The sequence below is a fragment of the Ovis aries genome, chromosome 7, assembly GCF_016772045.2.
Source record: "Ovis aries strain OAR_USU_Benz2616 breed Rambouillet chromosome 7, ARS-UI_Ramb_v3.0, whole genome shotgun sequence".
In the NCBI taxonomy this organism is placed as follows: domain Eukaryota; kingdom Metazoa; phylum Chordata; class Mammalia; order Artiodactyla; family Bovidae; genus Ovis; species Ovis aries.
In genome coordinates this window covers 57,259,379-57,284,850 of record NC_056060.1, presented here as the reverse complement: position 1 = coordinate 57,284,850, position 25,472 = coordinate 57,259,379, and the positions used below count along the sequence as shown (strand labels likewise).

Genomic DNA, 25,472 nt, shown 5'->3' with positions numbered 1-25,472 from the left:
TTTTCCTCTGTGACTCATCATTACCATCAAAGCACACATGTCATAGTATCTTGTATCTTAGCAAACAAAAAGATTTGGACCAAATACCCCTTTCAGCCTTATTCTATTTCTCTGCCTCCTTTAGGGCAAACTCCTTGAAGAGTTTGTACCTGCCACCTCCAATTTTTCTCTCCCCATTTTCCAGAGTGGTCACATTTTGCCCCCAGAATGCCACTGAAACTCCCCTTGTCAAGGTCACCCTTAACCTCCCTGGTGCTAAATGCAATGCTCACATCTCTGTCTAGCCTTGTGGCACTATCTGAATACTTGACAGTTCCATCCTCCCTGACGTGCATTGCTGTCAGACCACCACACTCTCCTGGTTTTCCCTTTCCTGTTTGGCTCTCCTCCTCAGCTCCATTGCTAGTTTGTGAGTACAGTGGAAAGTCTGAACGGTCAGAACCTCCTTCTTAATATCCCATTCAGTGGTACTAGGCAAGTCAAGTCAACATGTCTGAAATGGAATCCTGATTTTTCCCCATCCAAAAGATGTTCCACCCACCTCGTCTTCTATACAGCACATATCTACCTGGTAATAGTGTGGGCTACCATCCTGGTTTGCCTGGAACTATCTGAGTTTTACTATAAAAATCCCACAACATGGGGATAAATTTATGCACTATTAAAACAGATATATAAACACTATAACGATAGATAGTATTTAGACTGGTAGCAGATGGGCCAATTTGACCCCAGTTAGTGTATTAAGTGCTATTCCCTTATTGGTGCTACCCACATTCTTCTTTATGATATTCTTGCAAACACCAATATATACTTATGGCATGAAGTGTCTGTGGCCCCTCGTTATTTACAGCACCCCTGCCTGGGGAATTGTGCACACTTTACCTACAGATGATCAGATGCCCTCCCCCTGCCGCCCCACGCTGCTCAGGCAGAAGCCCAGCAGCCCTGGTGCCTGACATCTCCCACCCAAAGTTCTGCAGCCCTCACCACTTCAGAACTAAGCTGAATTGAAAAGTTGGGCCATAATCTCGGCACAGTTGTAATGATGACAGATATCAAACTTTCAGAAGAGAAAAGGCCTGGCATATTATTCAAAGAAAAAGCTCTCTGGGGTCCAGTGGGGTCTCTTCAAGAGGTACAGGAAGTTCTGGGAGGATCTGAAGAGCAGCGAGGGAAGGAGATGGGGACAAACACATCCTATTCCTGTGGGGAGCTCAGCCCTTAACAACAAAATCGAGCGGCTCAGAGGCAATTATAGAGAACACAGAGACTCCAACCAGAGAAAAGCCTGTGAGGACAGGACAGGGCAAGAACTGGGAGAGCAGGGATGGAGCTGGGTGCAGGCAGGTGGCTGTTGTCTGTGTCCTCAGTGTGAAGTAAGCACCTGACAGTTTGGGGGATGGTAAGGTCACTTTCCTGTAAGGTGCAGACTGGTCAGATGCCACATGCTGTGATAAGGATCCTATTTCAGGAATTGTCTGTGAGGTTCCTGGGCATTTATCTGGGGATCTGAGTGTCTACTGTCTACGAGATATTTCTGTCCTGATCATCTGATCATTTCTCAGATGCTTCATTCTTCCCTCCAGGTCTAGTCTTGCACCTCCACCACCTGACCTAGACTTTGGGGGAAAAATTAGACAAATCCACTCCAACCTGCTTCAGTATCTCCCCATACTGAAGGGAAAAGCCCTCTGTCCTGGAAGCTTCTTACCTCCTCTCCTCCCTCCAGCTCTGCAGCATATTGAAATTTAGAGCCCTGGAGGGCTCTAAATACCATCAATGCCTGGGTCCCCCCATCAAGAGATTATAAAAGTTGGGATGTGACCTTGGCATTGGGATGTTGAACAGCCCCCTGGGTGACTTTGATGTGAAGCCAGGGCAAGAAGCACTGCTCTAGATCCCGAGCTGCAGGTGTCATGCTTTTGGATAACTATCCTGTGGGTCCCTTCATCTGTATCTGAGTGATAGGCAGGTGCTGACTTGAGGAGGGCTGGAAGGCAGCTTGCTGCCCTGGGAGATCAAAGAGCAGGAGGCAGTGTCCCAGTCCCCCAAGTTCAATCGTCATCTGTTCCAGGACAATTTTGAGACTCAAAATTGGCTGCAAAAATGAGTGAAGTACTGATTCTGAAAATGAGAACATGTCAAATTCACTTAAGTTTGGCTGAGCAGAGCTCAATACACCAAGAGGAGTAAAACCCAAGGGCACTTATATTCTCACTATTAGAGCAGTGAATCTCAAACTGGAGTGTGCCTCAGAATGACCTGGAGGGCTCATGGTCAAAGATCCCTGGGCCCCAACCCCACATTTTCTTATTTAGAGTGTCAGGGAGGGACCAAGGATGGAAAGCCAGATGTGGCTACTGCTGGTCAGGGGACCACAGTCTGAGAACCACTGTACTGGGGTGTTTGATTTTAACCCAGTGAAATGACATTTCCACCCCAAATTGCATTTCCACTGAAGCTGTATAAACATGTTTAGTTATATAAACATGGTCTGTCTTAGTTACTGTTAAGACTCTCACAATACCAAACTGAATGAAATGGGAAAACACCCAGGCAACAATTGAGGAATTAGTTTGGTTCAAAATAACATTCTTGGATAGGTAGAAATATTTGAAAGGATAACATCTTTTTCTCCCCTCCTCCCTTCTTTCAAGTATTTGGTTCAGAGTATTCAGGCTTTATGTTTACCATGGTATTTTCAGAAATGATATATAATATCATGGCATGAAAAAAGCCAATGTAGTTTCCAGAAATGCTTCACTTATTTCTGGGCAATAGTCTATGTATCTGAAGAAACAATTCTAATACATAAGTAAACACCCTGGTCAGTCTTAGTTTCTGTCAGGGATTATAAATATAAAATCTCATTAATGAGACATTCTGGCAGTTAGCTTTGCTAAAATTGTAGCAAAGTAGCTGAACATCTATGTGCTTTATTTTAAACTCTTCATTTTCTATGATCAGTCAGTGAGAAAACTAATATTTCACAAAGCTAGTTCTTTAGTTGATCCATATTTTGTTAACACTGGAGTGAACTCAATCTACCGAAGCTTTCTGGAAAATGTAACGGAGCAGGAGAATACCATTGCTTTTACTGGGGCACTGACAGACAGTCACCTTAGGATAGCAGCATTCGGTAAAGAGAAGAATACTTTCTTCGTCTGCTGTCTACCCTTCTGTTGGCATTAGAAACACATCAGCAAGTTGATGCAATCAGAATTCCGCTCTCCTCAGGTACTTGTTTTTTATTACTATTGCTGTTCATTTGTTTTCATGCTTACTTCTACAGTTAAGACCAAAATTTTAGGGAAGTATAAAAGATAACACCTTTCCTTCAAGTGTTTTGTCAAAACCAAATCATCTGTATTCTGTTTCCACATTCCCTGCTCAGAGATATTTTGAATAATTTCCAGTCTTTCCAGAATTCATTATATACAGCTCAAGTTTCAAGCAAAACCCAATTATTCTGTTTGTCTCAAGTGTTAGATTTTTACCTGGAAATCACTCACCTTTTTTAAGTAGTAAAAACATTGGAAACAAAGATGGCAAAATATCAAAATAAGTTTGCTGTTTAATAGGAAATATCCCAACCTTGATTTTTAAGGTATTTCTCCAATTATTGAGACTTACTTGCTAATAATAAGGGTTTCCTCTCCACATACCCAGACTCTCATGAATTCTCCATACATCTTGTTGTAGTAATTGCAGGCACTGCCGATCCCCATCCAGAGGAACCTGCAGTGGGAAATGAGGGGCCCAATTCCCAGAAAGTAGCTGGGACCTAGGAAAGTCATCAGATCACAATCAGTATTTCAGTACCACTCAAAAGAGCAATTGCTTAAGATACTGCTGTTCTTGTTTGTATAAATCCGAATGTCCTTTTACATTTCTAATGTATACAGGTGAGTCATACATACAAAATAATTAAAACAACAACACAAGTTAACATGAGGCTCTTCACAGCTCTACAAGTAAAACAGTAGTCCACACCACACCAATTCCTTTCGGTCTCAATCATTTCAGTCTGAATGGACTGGTTTAAGAAGAGAATCTTAAGCTAAACCTCATTAGACAAAATAAACCTGTGCACATGAATGTTCATAGCAGACTTGTTCACAATAGCCCCAAAATGAAGAGACCCCAAAAGTCCATTAACAGTAGAATAGGTGACTAAACACTGAGATCTTCATGTAACTGCATACTATATGAACTGCAGCTGCATGCCACAACCAGAATGAAACCCACAGGCAAAAATGTAAGGCAAGAACCGAGACAGAAGAGTAAGCAATATAGGATTCCTATTGCCAAAACATGCAAGAGCAGATAATTGTTTAGAGAAGGATATTGTTTAGAATATGAAATTAGGTGCAAAATCTATCAGAAAGCAGGGGAGTGATCATTATAGAGTAGAAGGCTATTTACTTCTGGGGTGACAGAGGGTATAACTGGAAAGGCACAAGAGGAGTTTCTGGGATCCTGTAGCATCCTCCTTCTTGTTCTGATCTGTGGTCGCATGTTTATTTGTGCATTTTATGTAGAACAGATTTTTAATGGGCAAAAGGAGACTGTATCACCATGCCTTTTTCCCAGTGCTCCTATAAAGAATGTGGTGCACAGGGCAGAGAGAGGGTCCGGGGAAGAGGGCCCATGTGCAAGGTTAGACATCACCCTGTAACCTTGGGGAAGGGAGAGCTGCCAGGCGCCACGTAACCATAGTCTTGTCAGAGATCAGCGAACTGGCGCAGTTTCCCCAAATTGAAGCTTGCAAATCACCAAGTAGGATTGATTCTTTCCTCGCCAACCCTTACGGCCCTCCCTGGCACTGTGCCCTCTGCCTGTGTGTGCCACCTCTGCACACTCCTGGACCCCCTGTCCCCATGACCTGATAACACAGGGCCTCTTAGTAAATGTGGGTTTAGGAAGCTTAGATTTGAGTCCCAGCTTCAGCATCTACTAGTTGTGGACTGCTGGCCTCTTTATGTCTCAGTTTCTTCATCTGCAAAGTAGGGATCAACACACTTACCTCACCAGAGTGCCCAGAGGTTCACAAGAGAAAGTGGGTGTGAAACTGCTTTGAAAATTGTTAAGTTGAGGAATTTGGCTCACTGTACCTTCTCAACTCTTTGGCTCCACTGACCCTGAGATTCCCCATATGCACAAAACTCAAGAGTCCAGAGAGCTGGTGATTGGAGGGATCTGGCCTAGAGGGTTCTAGAACTAGAGCATTCTAAACAGACCTTACCTTTCCCCAGGGAAAACATGGAACTATTCAATAGAAGCTCCCTAGTAGCAAAATGAACATCCACCTGGGATTTAGGACTTCCTGGTGGTTCCCCTGCTCCCCCTATTCGCACTTTCCTTCCAGCTGAGATGCTGGGAAGCCTTTTCTCTTCTGGGGCTTTAACCCCTCACCTATGAACAGAAGAGATTGGCTCCGCACTTACTCATACCACCTGGACCAGGCAGAGGCCCTCTCGGGTGCTCACTTTCCCTTTCTATCAAATGAAAGGGTTGGGCTCCATTCTGTGGCTCTCAACCCTGACTGCTCAGGAAAACCACCTGGGAAAATGAGAAGTCCACGTGAGGATCCACATCAGGCAGGGCTGAGAACGGCAGCACTACGTGGTAGTGTCATAGACTGTCAGTGTGTGACAGCCTCATGTCCCCAGCCCAGAGGTGGTAGACAGAGGAGCTGCCACTTTTGGGCTCCTGGTCCAGAGCTTCAGGGATGCTCATTCTGTGCTTGCCTCCCCCCACCTCCCCAAAGCTCCAAGGGAGTTCTACCATCACCTGCAATGCAAACCTCTGGGGCGACTTGTTAAAAATAGCCCCTCCCTCACCTCTACCATTCATGGACCCTGACTTGGGTGCCCACTGGGGGAAGACAATCCAGTGAGAAAGGAGCAGTGATGGAGAAGGGGCTCAATGAGCTAAAGACCGTGGCACAGTCTTCCTTCAGACTCCTATCAGGGAGTAGAGAAGAAAACCAACTAAGCATTCCATTACATTGGGCATTTAAAGTAACCTAAAATACCAGGCTGAATCAAACAAGAGAGACAGGCCGTTCTCTCAAAAATGATAAAGAATCCAGGCCCAGGGCATTTTGCAGCAGCCCTACACTCCCACTCTCCATCACTGTGCAAAGAGGCCCACACTTGAAGGTGTGTAATGAGTATGCTTTTGAAATAAAGCCTTATCAAGTATCTTATGGGACTGGAGACAGACGCTTGCTATGAGGAATTTTCCCTGAAAATTAAAAAGTAGTCTGATATTTCTGAGAATTCTGAGCTAGTATGACAGTGTAGAGTGATGATGTTTCTACTGGAATTATCTGGATAACTATATTATACTCTACTTTTGATTGGTCCACAGAGCTTGTTGAAGATGTTTTTAGGTTTTCAAGACAATGATAGTAGTCCCCCATTTTTCTTCCACTATCCAGGACCCATCCAGCTCTTATGTTGGCATCAACATCACCACCTTATCCAAGAATAAAAGAAAATAAGGAATAGGATAAAGAGAAGGAATAAGTTTGAGAAGGGAGAGGGCAGGGGACATGGCTGAGGCAAAGTGGGAGTGAGACAGAAAGGGGAACAGAAGGCATTCCAGAAACATTTTCACCTTCAGAGCAAAGTCGGAACGTTTGAATCAAAAGAAAAATAAGTTCCTGGAATTTTACTTTGCTGTCCCCATCTTAAACTTATTTTAAAGGATACTTGTGCCAAGTTGATTTTACCAAAGCAAAGTGTAGCCTGGAAGAGATTATCTGAGGTATTGTTTTAATGTTTTCATTAAACATGTGCAGATAATTGGCTAAACATTTTTTCACCTGAGTCCTCATTTGCTTACATGCTGTGGACTTCAGCCAGCTCCCCAGGTTTACTCTTTGTCGTTTTGTAGAATTGCCTTTACCCTCGTGTATCAAAAGCCCAAGGAAACAATCTACTTAGATGCACAAATAGATGACTGCCTTACCTGGTATTGAGGATGTGTCCTCATAATTCCAAACCAAGAGAAGAAATCCAGTGAGCAGCAGGATTGCAATGCTGGCAATAGGCACAACTTCGGACACCATGCTGGTGACATTGTAATGCCTTGGGTTCAGCACTTCCAAAAGCATTTTGTGTTACTTGATCTCAGGGGAAGTAATTTAAAGTCCTGTGGAGATCAGAAGAGTGGAAAAATTAGAAAATCCCCAAAATGTACATTTAGGACTCCTATTGCTTCAGAGGATGCTGTACCGTAGAGATTGGCGCTTTGTTTTATAATATGATTGGACACTTAGACAAGACAAATTTATAGTTATGAGTCAAAACAAGCAAGCCCAAGAGAGATCTTTTGGCTTGAAGTGCAGCATTTCTGACCTTGGTAGAGTCTCAGGTTCGTTTAGACGCTTGGTCTGATAGAACCTTATCACCTTGCCCTTGAGTGGGTAGAGTGACTGAGTTCTCAGTTAAGAGCCAAATTTCCAAAATATATGAAAATGAAGCTCATTCCAGAGGTGGAGTGATTCTGTGATTTCATCGGCAGTTTCTGTTTAGGCAGTATTTTTCCCCCTGAAGCCAAATACATTTTTTAAAGTGCAATCCCCAACTACCTTTCTTGCTTGGGATTACTTCCCCCAAGGGTAGGCTTCTCCAGTCAGAAGGTATTTCGCAGGCATCACTGAGGCATTCTCAGAGCCTCCCATAGTCTATTGAATTCAACATGACTCACTCAGGACAATCTTTTCCTATTGGCTTTAATGAAGCTTAAAAATCTCTTGCACCATGTGCTGGTTGAAGCAGTACACATTGGACTATGACAGAGGTAGTAGGAAAGAAGAAAAGGAGAGAAAGAATAAAAAGAGAGGAGGAAAAAGAGAAGTGGGGAAGCAGGAAGAAAAGAGATGACGTGGTTGATACCACCAGCAGAAGGCTCAGAAGGTCTCACCCAGCCACCAAGCTCTCCACAGCAGCTAATCTCCTGAACAGGATAATTTTCAGTTTGATTTTCTGGTTCTGATGTGGTTTTCTCTTTCCTTTTTCCTCTTGGAGAGCATTTTTTTTTCTGCTTTATTGAGTTGTAATTGACATACAGCAGTATATAATTTTAAGGTGTACAGTATAATGATTCGACTTACATGCATCCTGGAATGATTATAAAATGAGTTTAGTGCTGATCTATCATCTTATACAGATACAACGTTGAAGAAATAGAAAAATAATAGTTTTCCTTGTGATGAGAACACTTTGGATTTAGTCTCTTAATAAATCGTATATAAGAGGCAGCCGTGTTGATTATCTTTATCATATTGTACTTTATCTTACCTAGTACTTACTACTGCAAAGTGAAAGTGGCTCAGTCATGTTCGACTCATTGCAACCCCATGGACTATGTAGTCCGTGGAATTCTCCAGGTCAGAATACTGGAGTGGGTAGCCTTTCCCTTCTCCAGGGGATCTTCCCAACCCAGGGATTGAACCCAGGTCTTCCGCATTGCAGGAGGATTTTTCACCAGCTGAGCCACAAAGGAAGCACTTATTTATCTTATTACTGGAAGTTTGTACCTTTTGACCACCTTCATTTAATCCCTGCCCCCACTTCCACCCCCTGTCTCTGGCAACCACATATTTGATTTCCTTTTCTATGAGTTTGTTTTTGAGGTTTAATTGAAGTATACCACCATTTTGGTTTCTGGTACACACGGCATAGTGATTTGGTATTTCTATACATTTCAGAATAATCACCACGATAAGTCTAGTTGTTATCTGTCACCACAGAAAGATATTATGTAGTTATTACTGTGTTCCAACACTGTCAAGTTCATACCCATGACTAGCTTATTTTGTGACTAAAAGTTTGTACCTCTTAATCTCCTTCAACTATTTCCCTCCCCCAAACCCCTCCCCTCTGGCAACCACCTATTTTTTCTCTGTATTTATGAGTTTGTTTACTTATGGTTGTTTATTTGTTTTGGTTTTTAGGTTCCACATATAAGTGAAATCATATAGTATTTGCCTTTCTCTGTCAGGCTTAGTTCATTTAGCATAATACCCTTTAGGTTCATCTATGTTGATACAAATCGTAATATATCACCCTTCTTTATATCTGAGTAATATTTCATTTTATACACACATCCCACATCATCTTTATCCATTCATCTGTTTACGAGCTCTTAGATTGCTTCCATATCTTGGTTATTGTGAATAATTCAGCAAAAAACATAGGGGTTCATGTATCTTTTTGAATTAGTGTTTTCATCTTTTCCCATAAATACCCAGAAGTGGAATTACCAGATCATAGGTAGTTCTATTTTTAATTTTTTGAGGAAACTTTATACTTTTTTCCAGAGTGGCTACAGCAATCAACATTCCCACCAATAGTGCACAAGTGTTCCCTTTTCCCCACATCCCCACCAAAACTTATTTGTTCTGTCTTTGATAATAGCCATTCTGACTGGTATAAAGTGATATCTCATTGTGATTTTGATTTGCATTTCCCTGGATAATTAGTGATGTTGAACATGTTTTTATGTGACTGTTGGCCATCTGTGTATCTTTGGAAAAATGTCTATTCAAGTCCTCTTCCCATTTTTAAATTGGTTTTTTTTTATATTGAATTATATGAGTTCATTATATATTTTGGACATTAACACTTTGTTGTACATATCATCCTCTCCCATTTCGTAGATGATCATTTTGTTTTGTTGGTAGTTTCCTTAGCTGTACAAAAGATTTTTTTTCCCACTGTATTCCCATTTATTCTATTATTGTTTTCCTTGCCTGAGGAGACATATCTCCCAAAATATTGCTAAAACTGGTGTCAAAATCTGTATTTTCTTCTAAAATTTTCAGGTCTTACATTGAAGTTTTTAATCTAGTTTTAATTTTCTTTCGTATATGGTCTAAGTGGTCTAGTTTGATTCTTTTGTGTGTAGCTGTCCAGTTTTCTCAGTACCATTTATTGAAGAGGTTGTCTTTTCCTCATTGTTGTAGATTAATTGCCCATATCAGTGTGAGTCATTTTTGCACTTCCCACTCTGTTCCTTTGATCCGTGTGTCTGATTTTGTGCCAGAAGTATACTATTTGGATGATTATAGCTTTGTTTCAAATCATGGAGTGTGATACCTCCTGTTCTTCTTTCTTAGGATAGTCTTGGCTAATGGGGGTCTTTTTCGTTTCCATACAAATTTTAGAATTACTTGTTTAGTTCTTTGAAGAGTCTTGTGTTTTGATAGGTATTTTATTGAATCTGTAGATTGCCTTGGGTAGTATGATCATTTAACAATATTAGTTCTTCCAATCCATGAGCACATTATATCGTTCCATCTGTTTGTGTCATCTTCAATTTCTTTCATTAATGTCTTTATAGTTTTCCAAGTATAGGTCTTTTACCTCCTTGGTTAGATTTATTCTAAGGTACTTTATTCTTTTTGATGTTATTGTGAATGGGATTATTTTTAAAATTTTCTCTAGTAGTGCACCTTTTATTGTATATAAATGCAATACTATTAAATACTAATATTAATGAATATTAATGTATAGAAAGATTTTTACATGTTAATTTTGTCTCCTGCAACTTCACTGAATTCACTGATGAGTTCTAGTAAATTTTTTTTGGTGGGGTCTTTAGGATTTTCTATGTGTATTATCAAGTCATTAGCAAACAGTGACAGTCTTACTTCTTCCATTCTAATCTGGATTCCTTTTATATCATTTCCTTCTCTGTTGGCTGTGGCTAGGACTTCCAAAACCATGTTGAATAAAAGTGGTAAGAGTGGGCATCCTTACTCCTGAACTTAAAGAATATTTCAGCTTTTCAACATTGAGTATGATGTTAACTGTGGGCTTGTCATATATGGCTTTAGTGTGTTACGTTCCCTCTATTCTCACTTTGTTGAGAGTGGTTTTTTTTAAAATCATAGATGGATATTGTATTTTGTCAAAAGATTTTCTGCATCTATTGAGATGATCTTATGATTTTTATTCTTCAGTTTGGTAATGTGAATCACATGGACTGATTTGCAGATATGAAACCATCTTTGCATCCCTGGTATAAATCCCACTTATTTATGATGTATGATCCTTTTAATGTACTGTCAAGTTTGGCTTTCCAATATGTTGTTGAAGATTTTTGCATCTATGTTCATCAGTGATATTGGTCTGTAATAGTCTTTTTGTGTGTTTTCTTAATCTAGTTTTGGTATCAGGGTGATGCTGGCCTTGTAGAATTAGTTTGGAAGTATTTCTTCCTCTGAAAAGTTTTGGAATAGTTTGAAAAGACTGTTAGATATCTTCTGTTTGGTAGACTTCACCTATGAAGCCATCTGGTCCTGGACTTTTGTTGGGAGGTTTTTGTTTTTGTATTACTGATTCAATTTCATAGCTAGTAATTGGTTTGTTTATATTTTCCATTTCTTATTGATGCAGTCTTGAGAGGTTGTACGCTTCTAAGAATCTGTCATTTTCTTCTAGATCGTCTACCTTCTAGGCATATTTGTGTGAAGTCGCTCAGTCGTGCCCGACTCTTTGCGACCCCATGGACTGTAGCCTACCAGGCTCCTCTGTCCATGGGATTTTCCAGGCAACAGTACTGGAGTGGATTGCCATTTCCTTCTCCAGGGGATCTTCCCGACCCAGGGATCAAACCCCAGTCTCCCGCATTCCAGGCAGACGCTTTACCATCTGAGCCACCAGGGAAGTCATGTGACTGGTAGTAATCTTTTATGCTCCTGTGTATTTCTGTGGTGTCAGTTGTAACTTTTTATGATTTTATTGATTTGGGTCCTCTTTTTTTTCCTTGATGTATGGCTAAATGTTTTCCAATCTTATCTTTTCAAAGAACCAGCTCTTAGTTTCATAGATCTTTTCTTTTTAAGTCTCCTGATAGAATCCCAGGGACGGGGGAGCCTGGTGGGCTGCCGTCTATGGGGTCACACAGAGTCGGTCACGACTGAAGTGACTTAGCAGCAGCAGCAGTTCATTTCTGCTCTTACCTTTATGATTTGCTTTCATTTTCATTTGTCTCCAGCTGTTTAAGTTACCTCTTTGATTTCTGTAGTGATCATTTGTTGTTTAGTATATTATTTAGCCTCTATGTGTTTTTGTAGTTGGGTTCTATTCTCATAACTTTGTAGCTGGAAAAGATGCATGATTATATTTCAATCTTCTTAAATTTACTGAGATTTGTTTTGTAGCATAGGATGTGATCTATCCTGGGGAATGATTTACATGCACATGCATCACTTTTTGATGGACCGTTCTATACATCTATTAATTTATTCTGGTGTAATATGTCATTGAAAGCCAATATTTCCTTATCCATTTTCTGTCTAGATGATCTGTCCTTTGATGTAAGAGGGGTGTTAAAGTCCACTACTATTTTTGTATTACTGTCAATTTCTCCCTTTATGTCTGTTAATATTTCCCTTTATGTATTTAGGTACTCCCATGATGGGTGCATATATGACTATAGTTGTTAAACTTCTTGCTGGATTGAGCCCTTGATCATTATGTAGTGCTTTTTTTTTTTTTTTTTTTGTCTCTTGTAACATTATTTAAAGTCTATTCTGTCAGATATAAGCACTGGCATCCTGGCTTTATTCTTTCCTATTTACATGGAATACACATTTCTATCCCCTCACTTTGTGTGTCTTTAGATCTGAAATGAGTTTCTTGTAGGCAGCATGTATACGGGTCTTGTTTTCATATCTATTCAGCCATTCTATGTCTTTTGATTGGAGCAGTTACTCCACTTACATTTAAAGTAATTACTCCCTGGTGATCCAGTTGTTGACTCCATGTTTCCAATGCAAGGGCCACAGGTTCAGTCCCTGATCAGGGAACTACATGGGATTAAATCCTGAATATCACGTAGCGCAGCCCCAAAAAAACAGATTAAAAGAATAATTCATTGTTATATATTTATTGCTATTTTGTTAATTCTCTTTTGTTTGGTGAGACTTTTTATTCCTTTTTCTCTCTTCCTTTGTAATTTGATGGCTATTTTTAGTGTTATATGTGGAGTCCTCTTTTTTTCTGTGTATATCTACTATAGATTTATTATTTCTGGTTACCAAAATGTTTATATATAGTAATATATATATGAGCATATATGTATGTGTGTATATATATATAGTCCTTTGAGTTGATTTTTTAAGTTTGAATGAATTTTGAGTGAGTGAAGTCTCTCAGTCATGTCCAACTCTCTGCGACCTCGGGGACTGTACCCTACCGGGCTCCTCCATCCATGAGATTCTCCAGGCAAGAATACTGGAGTGGGTGGGTTACAGTTTCCTTCTCCAGGGGATCTTCCCGACCCAGGGATTGAACCCGGGTCTCCTGCATTGGAGGCAGATGCTTTAACCTCTGAGCCACCAGGGAATTTTAACAACTCTGAATTTTCTCCCTCTCCTCAACATTTCTTCTTGACATATCTTATAGTCAAATCCTGACTTGGCTGGCTGAGAGGTGTCCTCCCAGGGTGTCCTCCCAGGGTATCCTGGAGCTGCTATAGGCCTGCTGTTAACCAGGGCCAGAGCCCAGGGCATTCCTGGGTGGTGCCAATCTCCTGGTGGGTAGATTGGGTCTTGACATAGCTGGCTCTGGGGCTACTGTGATCCTGGAGTGGTTGTTTTGCCTGCTGGTGGGTGGGCTCTGGGCTGGCGCCCAACCACCAATAAGGGCAGGTCCTGGCACTACTGCCAGTCCACTGATGGGCAGAGTCAGGTCGTAGGTTCTCTGGCTGTAGGCCTAAGGGTTCCCATACCTGGTGCTGGCACACTGATGAGTTCACTGGATTGTGACACAGCTAGCTGCAGGTCCTTGGTGGTCCCAGAGCTGTGTCCATCTGCCTGTGGGTAAAACCATGGCCCAGGGGGTCCTAGGGCTGTTGTCCACCCATTGGAGGGTGAAGTCAGGTCTCAAGGTTACTTCCAGCTCAGTGGTGGGCAGATCTTGTCTTTGGGGTCTTTGGCTGTAGGGCCTCAGGGGTCCCAGAGTTGATGCTGGCCTGTAGGTGGGCAGGGCTGGGGCCCAGGGGATCCCAGGGCTGGTTCCTCCCTGAGGAGTGAAACTGGGTCCAGGGCTAATGTTGGCCCCCTGGTGGGTGGGGCCATATTCCAGGGTGTCTAGAGGCTCAGGCCTGTATAGAAACAGGCCTGCTGATAGGTTGGGATGTGTCCCCATCTAGCCTAGTCATCTGACCTGGGAGTTTCCAGGACTGGTATCAATGGGCTGGTGGGGATGGGCCAGGGCCTGACACTAACCAGCTAGACGGAGGATTCCAGAATGGCTGCTGCTAGTGGCTTCCTCCCCACATTGAGGCTCAGTTGTCTCCTGATTCTGCAGGAGCATCTCTGAGATCCGCCAGTGGGCCTGCCAGCTTTTGAATGACTGCTTCTGCCCTTGACCCTAGAGCATGTGAGGTTTTGTGTACACTATTTTAAGAGTGGAGTCTCTATTTCCCACATCCCTCTGGGGCTCCTGAAAGCAAGCCCTGCTTCTGCTGCTGCTTCAGTCATTTCCAACTCTTTGTGACCCTATGGACTGTAGCCCACCAGGCTCCTCAGTCCATGGGATTCTCCAGACAAGAATACTGGAGTGGGTTGCCATTCCCTCCTCCAAGGGATCTTCCTAACCCAGGGATCAAACCCACATCTCTTAAGTTTCCTGCATTGTCAGGCAGGTTCTTTACTACTAGTATCACCTGGGAAACCCAAAAGCAAGCCCTACTAGCCTTCAGAGCCAAATGTTCTGGAAGCTCATCTTCCCAGAGTAGAACTCCCAGACTGGGAAGTCCTATGTGAGGCCTGGACCCCTCATTTATTGGAGGCCATCTCTGCAATTTTAATTATCTCCTGTTGGTGGATTCACCTGCCTGGTGGTATGGGTCTTGACTGTACTATATATATGCTCCTCCTACCCATATTATAGTTCCTCCTTTAAATCTTGAGCTATAGATCTTTTCTACTAGACTTCAAATCACTTTCATGGATAGTTGCTCTGTAAATTTGGGAGTGCTCACGGAAGGAGGTGAGCACAAGGGCTTCCTACTCTGCCACCTTGGCCACTCCGCTCTGCAGTGTTTTTTCAACAATGTAGTGTTGACTCTTTCTTTTCAATAAGGATTTCTAATACCTATAATCTCAGAAGAGAGTTTCAGGGATTGTAGTTTGTTGAAGAGACTTATATTGAATAATCTTATGTAATGAAGAACGAGCAACCATTCCATTCAGTTCCTAGTGCCAGGTGACTACTCCAAGGATTATCATCCCTTGGAAAGTGTTCTAAGTTTCCAAGACTTGCAGTGTTCTTGAAACAGACTTTGGCTGGGTTTTTGTTGTTGTTCAGTTGTTAAGTCATGTCTAACTCTGTGACCTCATGAACTGCAGCATGCCACTTCCCTGTTCTTCACTATCTCCCAGAGTTTGCTCAGACTCATGTCCATCGAGTCAGTGTTGCCATCCAACCATCTCATCCTCTGTTGTCCCCTGCTCCTCCTGCCTTCAATCTTTTCTACATCAGGGTCTTTTCCAATGAGTCAGCGCTTCACAACAGGTGGCCAAAATTTTGGAGCTTCAGCTTCAGCATCAGTCCTTCTAATGAATATTCAGGATTGATTTCCTTTAGGATTGATTGGTTTGATCTTCTTGCTGTCCAAGAGACTCTGAAGAGTCTTCTCCAGCACCACAGTTCAAAACATCTGTTCTTTGGCACTCAGCCTTCTTTATGGTCCAACTGGGTGGGTTTTACCTAGCAATAAAGTTCTAGATTCTTAATGAAGTCTTGTTAGTGGATATCAGGGGTTATGCAAACTCCTTGAAATACTGAATAAAATGTTATATCTGCTCTTTTATGGGGGAAAGAAGCCATAATTTTCATCAGATTCCTGAAGTATATATAATTACTTTTCTCCCCTTATCTGTATGAAATCTTAGATATGCAATCAAAGACACATTTCTGGCAAGAACAGAAATTTCATGACATAGTTGAATTCATTCAGTTGCCTGATTCACTCTATTGATTCATCCTATTAGTCTACCATTTAAGTAATCATTAACAGCTAAGTGCAAGGCACTAAAACTTCTTGCACATATGTTGGGCAGTTTTTTTTCCTTGTAAATATATATATGTAAATTGAGACTGAAAAGTTAGCCTTGTGTCTATTATCATTTGGTCCCTTTGTTAGTGAGCAGTTCCTTTGAACAGATTGAGTTTTTAGGTATTCAGTTTCCAGACTGAAATTTTACTAAGTAAACTCATTCTGAGTAAGCTCCTTGTGACTTCCTGACAGTCAAGACCCTCAGCGTTTCTGTCTACATTGATGAAACCTGAAACCAGTGTTAAAAGCATAAGTGAAGAGAGTGAAGGGGAATGATGTCCCAGAGGAAGTGCTGAGAACAAAAATTTCTCATTTAAGAAACTCTCAGAGAGGTATTACAATATTGGGAGCACAAAGTATAAGATATTGGAAGCTGATGCAAATTTATAAAGGAGTATGACAGTTCAGCAAGGCATAGAAAAAAATGTTCCAGTTCTACAAAAAGAAGACAGCAGGGACTGCTGAAATACTCTTATTTTTTACAAAGAAAAAAACACTTTAAGAATTGCAATGTTTCAAATGTTTAAATTATAATGTATTAAAATATTGGTTTTATTTTTTTACACTTCCATATACACTTAAAAACTATAGTAAGAGAGTATTTCATGTTTCAACAAAATTTTTATAGGTTTCAGTACAGTTTTTAGGATTATCTTGCATAGTTTCAGCTTGCACGGTCATTTTACTGTCCTGCACTACTGCACAATGTTAGCACTGCCTATATGTCTAAATGTTTGCAGGGGCAAAGAAGCCTGATTCCTCATCTTCCTCAAAAATATGTCATAAAGATGCCTCAAAGAGCACTAAAGACCCAAAGGCTGAGAATTTTTTTAACGCTTACAAAGCATTTGCTATGTGTTAACACAACTTTCCCAGCACTTTACAAATATTAAGTCATTCATCCTCATGATAAGTAGGCTAAGTATGATGGTACCCATTTTATAAATGAGAAAACCAAAGTGTGGGTAAATATTTTGCCCTTGGGCACCCAGCTAGTTATTGTAGAGGTGGGACTAGAGCCTGTGGAGTCTGTTTCCAGAGCCGGTGCTCTGAACCATGCCATTAGCTGCCTGTTATGGGATTCATCTGGTCTCTACATTCAAGGACCTTTCAGTTATGCATATTCATTCCCAGGCTATTCAGAACGACTCTCTTTTTAAAAGTTAGCTTTTCTGACCTCTGAATGGAAAGGTCCTTAAAGATTCTCCCTGCCTTGCATATTGGTTTTCCTGTCCAGTAGAATATTCCAATGGGCCACACAGGTAGAACATAGGCCTTTGAGTTATGGTACAGGAATGGAGTAAGGTCCTAGAACTTCAGAGAGATTACTTGTATGTCCCTGTGTCAGGAATAGTTTCCCCTCACCCACAAACATGCATATACACACATGTGGCCACGTACCTTCAAAAGCCATCTCACATACCTGGCTCTCCAGGCATTTGTTTGCAGAGTGGTCTCCTTCATTGAAGCATCCCACATTGTACCAAGCAGAGACTTTGGCCTCCTGTTGAACTAGGCCTGTGCTCCCATGCTGCGTGGACCACAGGTATCCTGCCACCTTAATGCCCTACAACCTCGAGATAAAGAAATACCAATACAGAGTCCCCAGTGTGAGCAAGGGCAAAGTCAGCAGGGGGCACAGCAGAGGCTGGGTGTACCAGTGTCTTGGGGTCAGGATGTACTCTGGGCCCCACAGTGCTGGAAGGGCCTCCCAGATCCCCTGATGCAGCCCTGACCCTCTGCAAGGTGGGAAGGCAGGCTCTTACCTTGCAAAAGTGCTGTCCAACTTGGCCAGACCCTATCAAATCCTACCTTGCAGCATGGCAGTGACCTGTCCAGCAGGGAGAAGACACAGCCACCTAGGTCTGAGCTCTGGGTGCCAAGCCTGCCCTCCTCATTCTCTCTAGTACACCTGACCAATCTCTCTTTCATGCCCCTACAACCCAGGCACCTTGGTTCTCCCTGCTACACCTTCTGATCTCGGTCCCCACAGATAGAAGGCTGACTACTAGGGCTCTTGCACGGAGCAAGACAGATGTGACCTCAGCCCCTAGGGACTGAGAAGTTACAGATGTTTATTGGATGGTTCCCCCAAGTGAGTGAGAACATCCAGTTGGGGACAGGAAGACCTATGGCTGGAGAGGGTCCTATCTCAAGGAGGGGCTCTGGAATGAGACTGGTAGCCTGGGACCAATGGGAACAGAGCAAGGGTGAGCATGATGTAAAGCAGAAAGAAGGATCAGCAAGGAACAGGAAGAAGGCTGGGGACCTGGGGCCCAGAGAGCAGGAGGAGTGTGGGGTGCACTGGGGTTGAGCTGAAGTGATAACATACACCTGTGCAAAGTTTTGTAGGAATATTAAAAAGGTTAGAATTTGTCTTAAGAGAAATGAGGAGCCACCGAAGGGCTTTAAGGAATCAACAAAGTCATACCTGCATTCTACAAATATAAATCTCTGACTTGAGTGGGACGAATACAGTGCGGGGAGGGGTGCTGGAGAGGGTGGGGGAGACTTCCATAGTTTTTCAGGCAATAGAAGGCGGTATTGTGGTCTTGGGAAACAGAGACAAGTGGACAGGTTTGTGAGATATTTGGTGGTTAAGTTGGCATGGTAGTCATGATATAAATACAATGATTTGAGGAAAAAGGAAAATGTTAAGTATGCCTTCTAAGTCCCCACACTTTGTATCTAGAGGGGTGGTGTGCCATTTTCTGAGCCTGGACCAGTTTTGAGGTTTGGAATATCCAAGAGGTAATATACAATCTATAATTCAGGAAAGAGGTCTAAGCTGACTTATGGGCTATGGAAACTGTATAGACTGAGAAGGGTATCTTAAGGGACACCAAAACTTGATGACAGAATATAGAGGATAAAGCTTATAAAAAGAAGGTGGGGGAGGAGGACTGGCCCAAAGCTAACAAGAAACCAGGAGAGGCTGCTCATGGCTAAGTGCCAGCATTTTATGATGAGCAAGGAGGTGTGGCTAGGATGCTATGGTAATTGAGAAAGAGGAAGATGGAAGATGGAGAATGTTCAAAAGGCATGAATTTCCAAAAAATAATTTTTTTTTTATTTTTAGAAAAGTTGTAACAGCTGCTATTGCTGTTTTACAAGAGAAACAAACAGCCTGGATGTGGGTGTCAAGAGTCCCTTGAAGAGTGTGGACAAGACCAGATACCTGTAGCATCAGTTTCACTCTCACCTGGAATGTTTCACCAAGTGCTCTACATGCACTAGGGCTCAGGCACCACAACAACTTTCTAGAATGAGTTCGTTATGCCTCCATTTGACAGATGAAAAACTGAGCCTCAGCATGTCAAAGCAAATGGTAGGTAGAGTGGGAGGTGAGCAGCAATCTGTGCGAGCTGAAAGCCCATCCTCTTAACCCAAACGCGCTTTCCATGTCCTCTCACTACATGCCTGGTTCTTCCCTGGCTGCCTCTCCTTGTTTTCCTTTTACATCTCTGGCCTCCTATCTTCTTTGCAGGTTAACTTCTTTTTCTTCCAAATAACCTATGTTACCATTTCCCTTCAACCCATTTCCTCATAACTTCTGGCTTCTGCTTTACCTATACTCCCATCAGTCCCTCAGAGATGTTAATGCCCTTCCTACCTCCTAGACTGTACCTTTTCCCCTTCCATCTTTGTTCATTTGATTTCACTCCAATGGCTTTGGACCCATTTGGCTATCTCTTCTCCTTGTATCTGTTTGCCAATGGCTGTTTTGATAGGCTTTTCCTTGGGCTTCCCTGGTGGATCAGATGGTAAAGCATCTGCCTGCAATGTGAGAGACCCGGGTTCAATCCCTGGGTTGGGAAGATCCCCTGGAGAAGGAAATGTCAACCCACTCCAGTACTCTTGCCTGGAAAATTCCATGGACTGAGGAGCCTGGTAGACTACAGTCCATGGGGTCACAAAGAGTCAGACATGACTGAGCGACTTCACTTTCACTTTCTCCCACTGCTCCTCTGTAATAAGAAATTCCTCTGTACCTGCTCCTAGCTCCCTGAGCATTTCCCAGCCTAAGAGCTTAGCTCTTGGCTTCATACTCCTTTTGAGAACTCATTTCTTTTCCTGACTTTAGCTCTTGCTGCTGTGTGGGTACCCACCCTCAGTTCCCTTCTTGGCCCTGTCCTCTTTCTTTACCCCGATATCTGAAGCATCAAGTGCCTAGTGAACATCAGCACTTAGATGTCTCACCATCACTCCACACTTAACGGCTAAAACCAAATCCACTAACTTCCTCCTAAACTTCTCCTCCCACCCCAACTTTCTCATATATCATTTCCCCAGTCATTCTCAAAATCTTTACTTACCCCTTACCCTTATTTTCCTACCCCCTAGGACTATTTGCTCTGTATCCCAGTCTAAACACATCACAAGGTTCTAAAGATATTCCCTAAAAATGTCTTGTCTCTAACACAAGATTTCCCTTTACCTCTGGACCCATATCTTAATTTTTGAAATGGACCTTAACCCTACCCTCTGCTCCATTAATGATCAAAGTGTATTCTCAGTGGTCAGTTGAATGCAAATTAATGTCTTCCTTGTAGACTTTTGCAAAAAATTACCTTAAAATCTAATGTCCAGTGGTTTTCAAAGGCCTCTGTTGGGAAAAATCTCCCCAAATTGAAGTTTTCTGGTGGACCCTTCATTCCACTCTTGGCATTCCCAAGATCTGATGGCTTTAAGGGCTACATGGATGACACAGTTGTGGAGATGGGTAGCTGTTATAGAGCCCAGGACTCCTCTCAGACTTTCAGATGTGATGCCAAACAGAACATCTCCCCATGGGGCCAATCCATACTCCAGCCCGTCGGCAGCCTTTGCTGAGTGTCAAGCCCCACAGCCTTTGAGGCGTTGCACACTTGGACCTGGTGTGCAAATCCCTTCTGCAGCTACCTTTGCCTAGTCATGCTCTGGTGCCAGGCCTTCAACTACGAGTGACTTTATGTCAGTCACACACAAATCATTGTTTCATCTAAAGGGATGTTAAGGACAACAGTTAAAATCATTTATATTTATCCTTCTGAATTGGATGTGTATGTTTCCTCAAATCCTTTGCTGAATAAAATGAGGTCTTCATTCTTAAGGGTTGTCTCCCTCCTGTTTCGCTCCTGGAAGATGAGGTCCCCCAAGGCTGGGGGTCTGGATCTACATCCTTTACAACTATGTCCCATGGGAGGACAGTGTCCAGGGCTATGCATATGCTCACTACAAATCTGTCCCCTGTGTTTGAAGCATTTCCACCTCTACGCAGATTTTTCTCCTCCATTGTCACCTGACGTCCTGACCATCCCTTCAGTTCATCCTGCACGCTGCTGCCAGATTGTTTTCTAACTCAGTTTTCATTACATCAATCCCTTTAAAAACTTTTTTTGCTTCCAGATAACTACAAGGCTCCCAGAATTATCCTTAGTCAGCCTTATTTCTTGGCTGTCTCTACCCACACTCTTGACGCCTCACTGAACCACAGATAACCTACCTCATGTCTCCCCCATGTCACCCGAGTTCAACTGGTTCTGCCCTGCGAGCCTCCCAGGAGCGGTCTGTGTCTTCCTCTCCTTCCTTGAGCCTTTTCTCACCTAATAGAAACATCCCTCCTCCTTTCTCTTTGATGTGGGTCCTGAGAGACTCTTGCTTTTGACTGCCAAGTCATTAGAGTTGTGGAGGCTTTCGTTAAACATTAAGGGCCCTGTCTGAACAAGGCGCTACATTCAGACACAGGAGGTATGTGGAAAGTTTTCTGAGGAAGGTGCTGTACACCAGGACATCATGTGAGGACCACAAGTCTGTAAGATGGGAGGCAAAACTGCCCATGAACTTCTACATCGAGGAAACACAGAGTATCAGATCTGGGATGGCAGGCGGGGTTGTGGTAGGGGGAGCAAAGCTCCGAGATCTTACAATAGCACAGTTCTCTCCTTTGAAAACTGAACCAACCACATGAGATCCAGAGGAGCAAGGTCACTTGTCAATGGTCACTTAAAAATGGGAAAAGTTTTCCGTGTGCACATTCTGTGATCTGATTTCCATGTCCTGGCATTGGGGTCATGACACTGGTGAGTATGTCATTTTTCCTAGCAGGCATCCAAGTGAGTCCCTGGGAATTTCTTTTTCTGGAGGAGAGATAATAGAAACTAACAAGGGAGATCTGGTGGGATAAAGATTGTGCAGTTGGCTTGGACTCCCCTTTAGGGCACCATAGGGAGACCTCAGCCACAAGCTTTCCTTACACATAGGAAAGACAGTTGATGGTGCCTGAAAGGCAAGTTTCTCTAGTAAATACCAAAATCTACATTTCACATGAGCACACAGATCCAAAGCTCTTGAGTGTCAGGCAGGCCTGGGGCTTTCCTACTCATCTTTGAGGTCCCATGACTCCAATGCATGCTTGTGAAACTGCTCCTTTCTCCACAGCTGCTTACTGACTGCCCCTTTACCTCAGCTTTCACCTTCACCTGTCCGAGGCTGCCCCCTTGTCCTTCAGATACCCAATCCATTGTCTTCCCAGTAGGCTGCATCTGATATCCTGCCCCAGGTGAGTTTGTTTTAAAGTATCAGCATTGACCACCTGAAGAGCCTTCTAGATGATGGCCTTTTCAGGCCATGAGACAAGTTGGGTTGGGGGTGGGGTGGGGTTTGATGTCGAGAGACTGGAGACCCATGGCGTCCTCAGAGCCTTTTGTAAGGAGTCACTTGACATGCAAACCATACTTTTTTCTCACCAGCAGGCTGAGTCTGTCTCATGGAGAGGCAGAACAGGCCAGGCTGGGCATCATTCCCATAGCAGCACTTCAAGAGGTTTCCCACCACTTCACTTTTCAACTCAATTTTAAAAGAATCTAACATGTTATCTTGAGAAGGAAATGGCAACCCACTCCGGGATTCTTGCCTGGAGAATCCCACGGACGGAGGAACCTTGTAGGCTATAGTCCATAGCGTCCCAAAGAGTCAGACGTGACTGAACGGCTTCACAACATGTTATCTGGCCTCAAAGGATTATTGGTAGTGGGATTTTTTTCAGCCCAATTTTGACTTTTTACCTGAGGTGAGGCAATGCAGAAGTGACAGTATCACACTAGAGGGATTTGGGGTCATGGGCCCAAGTTCCAGTCTAGGCTCTGTGGTTAACTAGCCCTGTGACCTTGTTTACTCCCCAAGGCTCCCTGGGGACCCGGTCAAGGATGTGGATCCTCTCTGCCTCAGGATACACTGAGCCCACGGTCAAAGTGAAACCTCTGGGACCGGGCACCAGCAGTTTCGGCTGTTGCTCCTCAAGCTTCAGAGTCTCCCTGGCACACAGAGCTGTGTGACTCCATGACTCAAAAGCAACCTGCAAGGTTCCTAAACAGGGGGGGCAGCCCTGCGGCCACCAGCCAGAGGCCACTGAACCTCTTTCTCGTGGCAAGATTCATAGCCACGTCTGAGCCTTCGTGTCCAAGATTTACCACACCGAGGTCCCCAGAGGCCTTGCGTTGGCTCACCTACCTGGTTGTGATAAGTCCTTTGAAGGGCAGCAACAAAGCTGCCTCTGCAGTGGGATGTCCTTCATCATCACCACAGCGCAAGTTCCTCCAAGGCAAATCCTCACTATTCACTCCTCTCTGGGGCCTCCGAGGGGGACACCGTGGGTGCCTGTACCTAGTACGTGCTCAGTAAATGTTGGTGAAGGGAATGAATGAACAGTTGACAAGCTAAGCTTCTTAGGCCTGGGGTCATGATGCATTCACATGTACCCAGAGGGATATTTTCCTTATCCTATCTCTGATTCCAAATGCCAAATTCCAGCAATGAGTTGGCCCGAAGCCACCACCCAAATAGTCAGATAAATGCAGCAATACCGGCCTTTACTTGTGAGCTTATCTGTTGTTTAATGAACAAACTGTGAGGCCACAGAAATGGCCTAGAGCAGGGCCAATCTCTGGTGAGGGAGCCACTGACTGACCTCAAACAGTAGGGTTACCTAACCTCTCTGGACCTCCTTTCCTTATCTATTAAAACAAGGGGATTGGGCCACATGACCTCTTTGAGCTGTGGATCTGATACCCAGGGTTCTTACCCTTTCTCTCAGCTTCCCTTCACAGCTTTCCCCAGCGTTCTCCCTCTTCACCTCTCTCGGCTCTTTTGCACGATTACCCTCAGGCCAGCCAGTGCCACCTATAGGCTCAGGCACTGGGCACTGACCTGGGATGTCAGGGAATGTGAGTTGCAAGTGGCCAGGTTTGGCCATCTCCTCTGGCTCTGCTCATTCTTTAAAGCCCCAGACGCATTCTCAGAATCTAAGGAAAGCTGTGGAGAAACACACAGTAATCAATATACTTTGAATACAGTGCTGGTTTCTGGACTCCCTGCAGGATTTACAACTCCTAAGATCCTTTATCCACCTACTACTTCAGGTTTCCAGTGTCCCAGAGGCTCTTTCCAGATCAGAACCACCTTTGTTGACCAGTAGAGTGTGATTTCCAGGTTGTTAAGTGAATGAATTCTCCTTTAACTTTGATGTCATTTAACTTTTCACCTGGGCCCCAACATCTTTCAGATGAGGAAGGCTTGATACAGTGGTAAATTATGCAGCCAGCGGAACCAGTGAGAAATATTCACAGGGAGAATGAGGGACATGTCTGGGACCCGCTTCATACTGACACTGTCCACAGCTGCCCTAAGCCTCAGTGGGCATCCAGGCTGATGGGATCTCTGGGTTTCTGCCATGGGGGAGCCTGTCTCATGGAGAACAAGTGCAAATGCAGACCACTGTATTCACTCCAAAAGTTTAATATCTACAATGACCCAGCCAGTGTTCTAGTCCCTGGGAATATAGCAGTGAACCAAATGAGGCCCTTGCTCTCAAGAAGTTAATTTGGACAAGACAGAGTCACCCATATTACCGTTAAGTGTTAGTGTTAGTCGCTCAGTCGTGCCCGACTTTTTGCGACCCCATGGACTGCAGCCCACCAGGCTCCTCTGCCCATGAGATTTTCCAGGCAAGGATACTGGAGTGGGTTGCCATTTCCTTCTCTAGGGGATCTTCCCAACCCCTGGGATCGAACCTGGCTCTCCTGCACTGCAGGCAGATTCTTTGCTGACTGAGCTACAAGGGAAGCCCTATTACTGTTAATATAAGCTCAGGTTACAGTTGTTCAACCAGAAGCATGATCAACAATAGGGTAGAGGAGAAAGAGATTATCCTGGGAAGTCTGGGTATAGCCTAATGAGCAGGACTTGAAGGAGGAGTATTGTTTTCAAGACATCAAGTTGAGGGAAAGGCATTGCAGGTTCAGAGAATGAGAAAACAACTGACAGGGGGAATTCACAGTTCCTCCTGCACGCCTGCCAGCGCCACTTGATTTCCAGGGTTCAGATGGACTCCCTATCACTGTGTG

General features: G+C 43.4%; 1 protein-coding gene and 1 long non-coding RNA gene across 3 annotated transcripts in view; both read right to left on the bottom strand.

Annotated features, from left to right (window-relative positions):
- The window catches only part of CYP19 (cytochrome P450, family 19), a 32,207-nt gene extending 25,081 nt beyond the window's left edge, over positions 1-7,126 (bottom strand). Inside the window, 2 exon segments of the mRNA NM_001123000.1 lie at positions 3,637-3,787; positions 6,982-7,126. Coding sequence (NP_001116472.1) covers positions 3,637-3,787; positions 6,982-7,126 — 296 coding nt within the window.
- Positions 7,127-7,607: 481 nt separating this feature from the next.
- LOC132660047 (uncharacterized) lies at positions 7,608-23,783 on the bottom strand. Of its 2 annotated transcripts, none has more exons than XR_009601224.1 (3): positions 23,581-23,783; positions 17,491-17,663; positions 7,608-8,135 (listed from the first exon to the last, which is right to left on the bottom strand). It is a non-coding gene; the product is annotated as an uncharacterized LOC132660047 (long non-coding RNA). The 2 variants fall into 2 exon arrangements; XR_009601225.1 differs by having other exon boundaries at positions 17,513-17,663; positions 23,581-23,752.
- Positions 23,784-25,472: the final 1,689 nt, after the last annotated feature.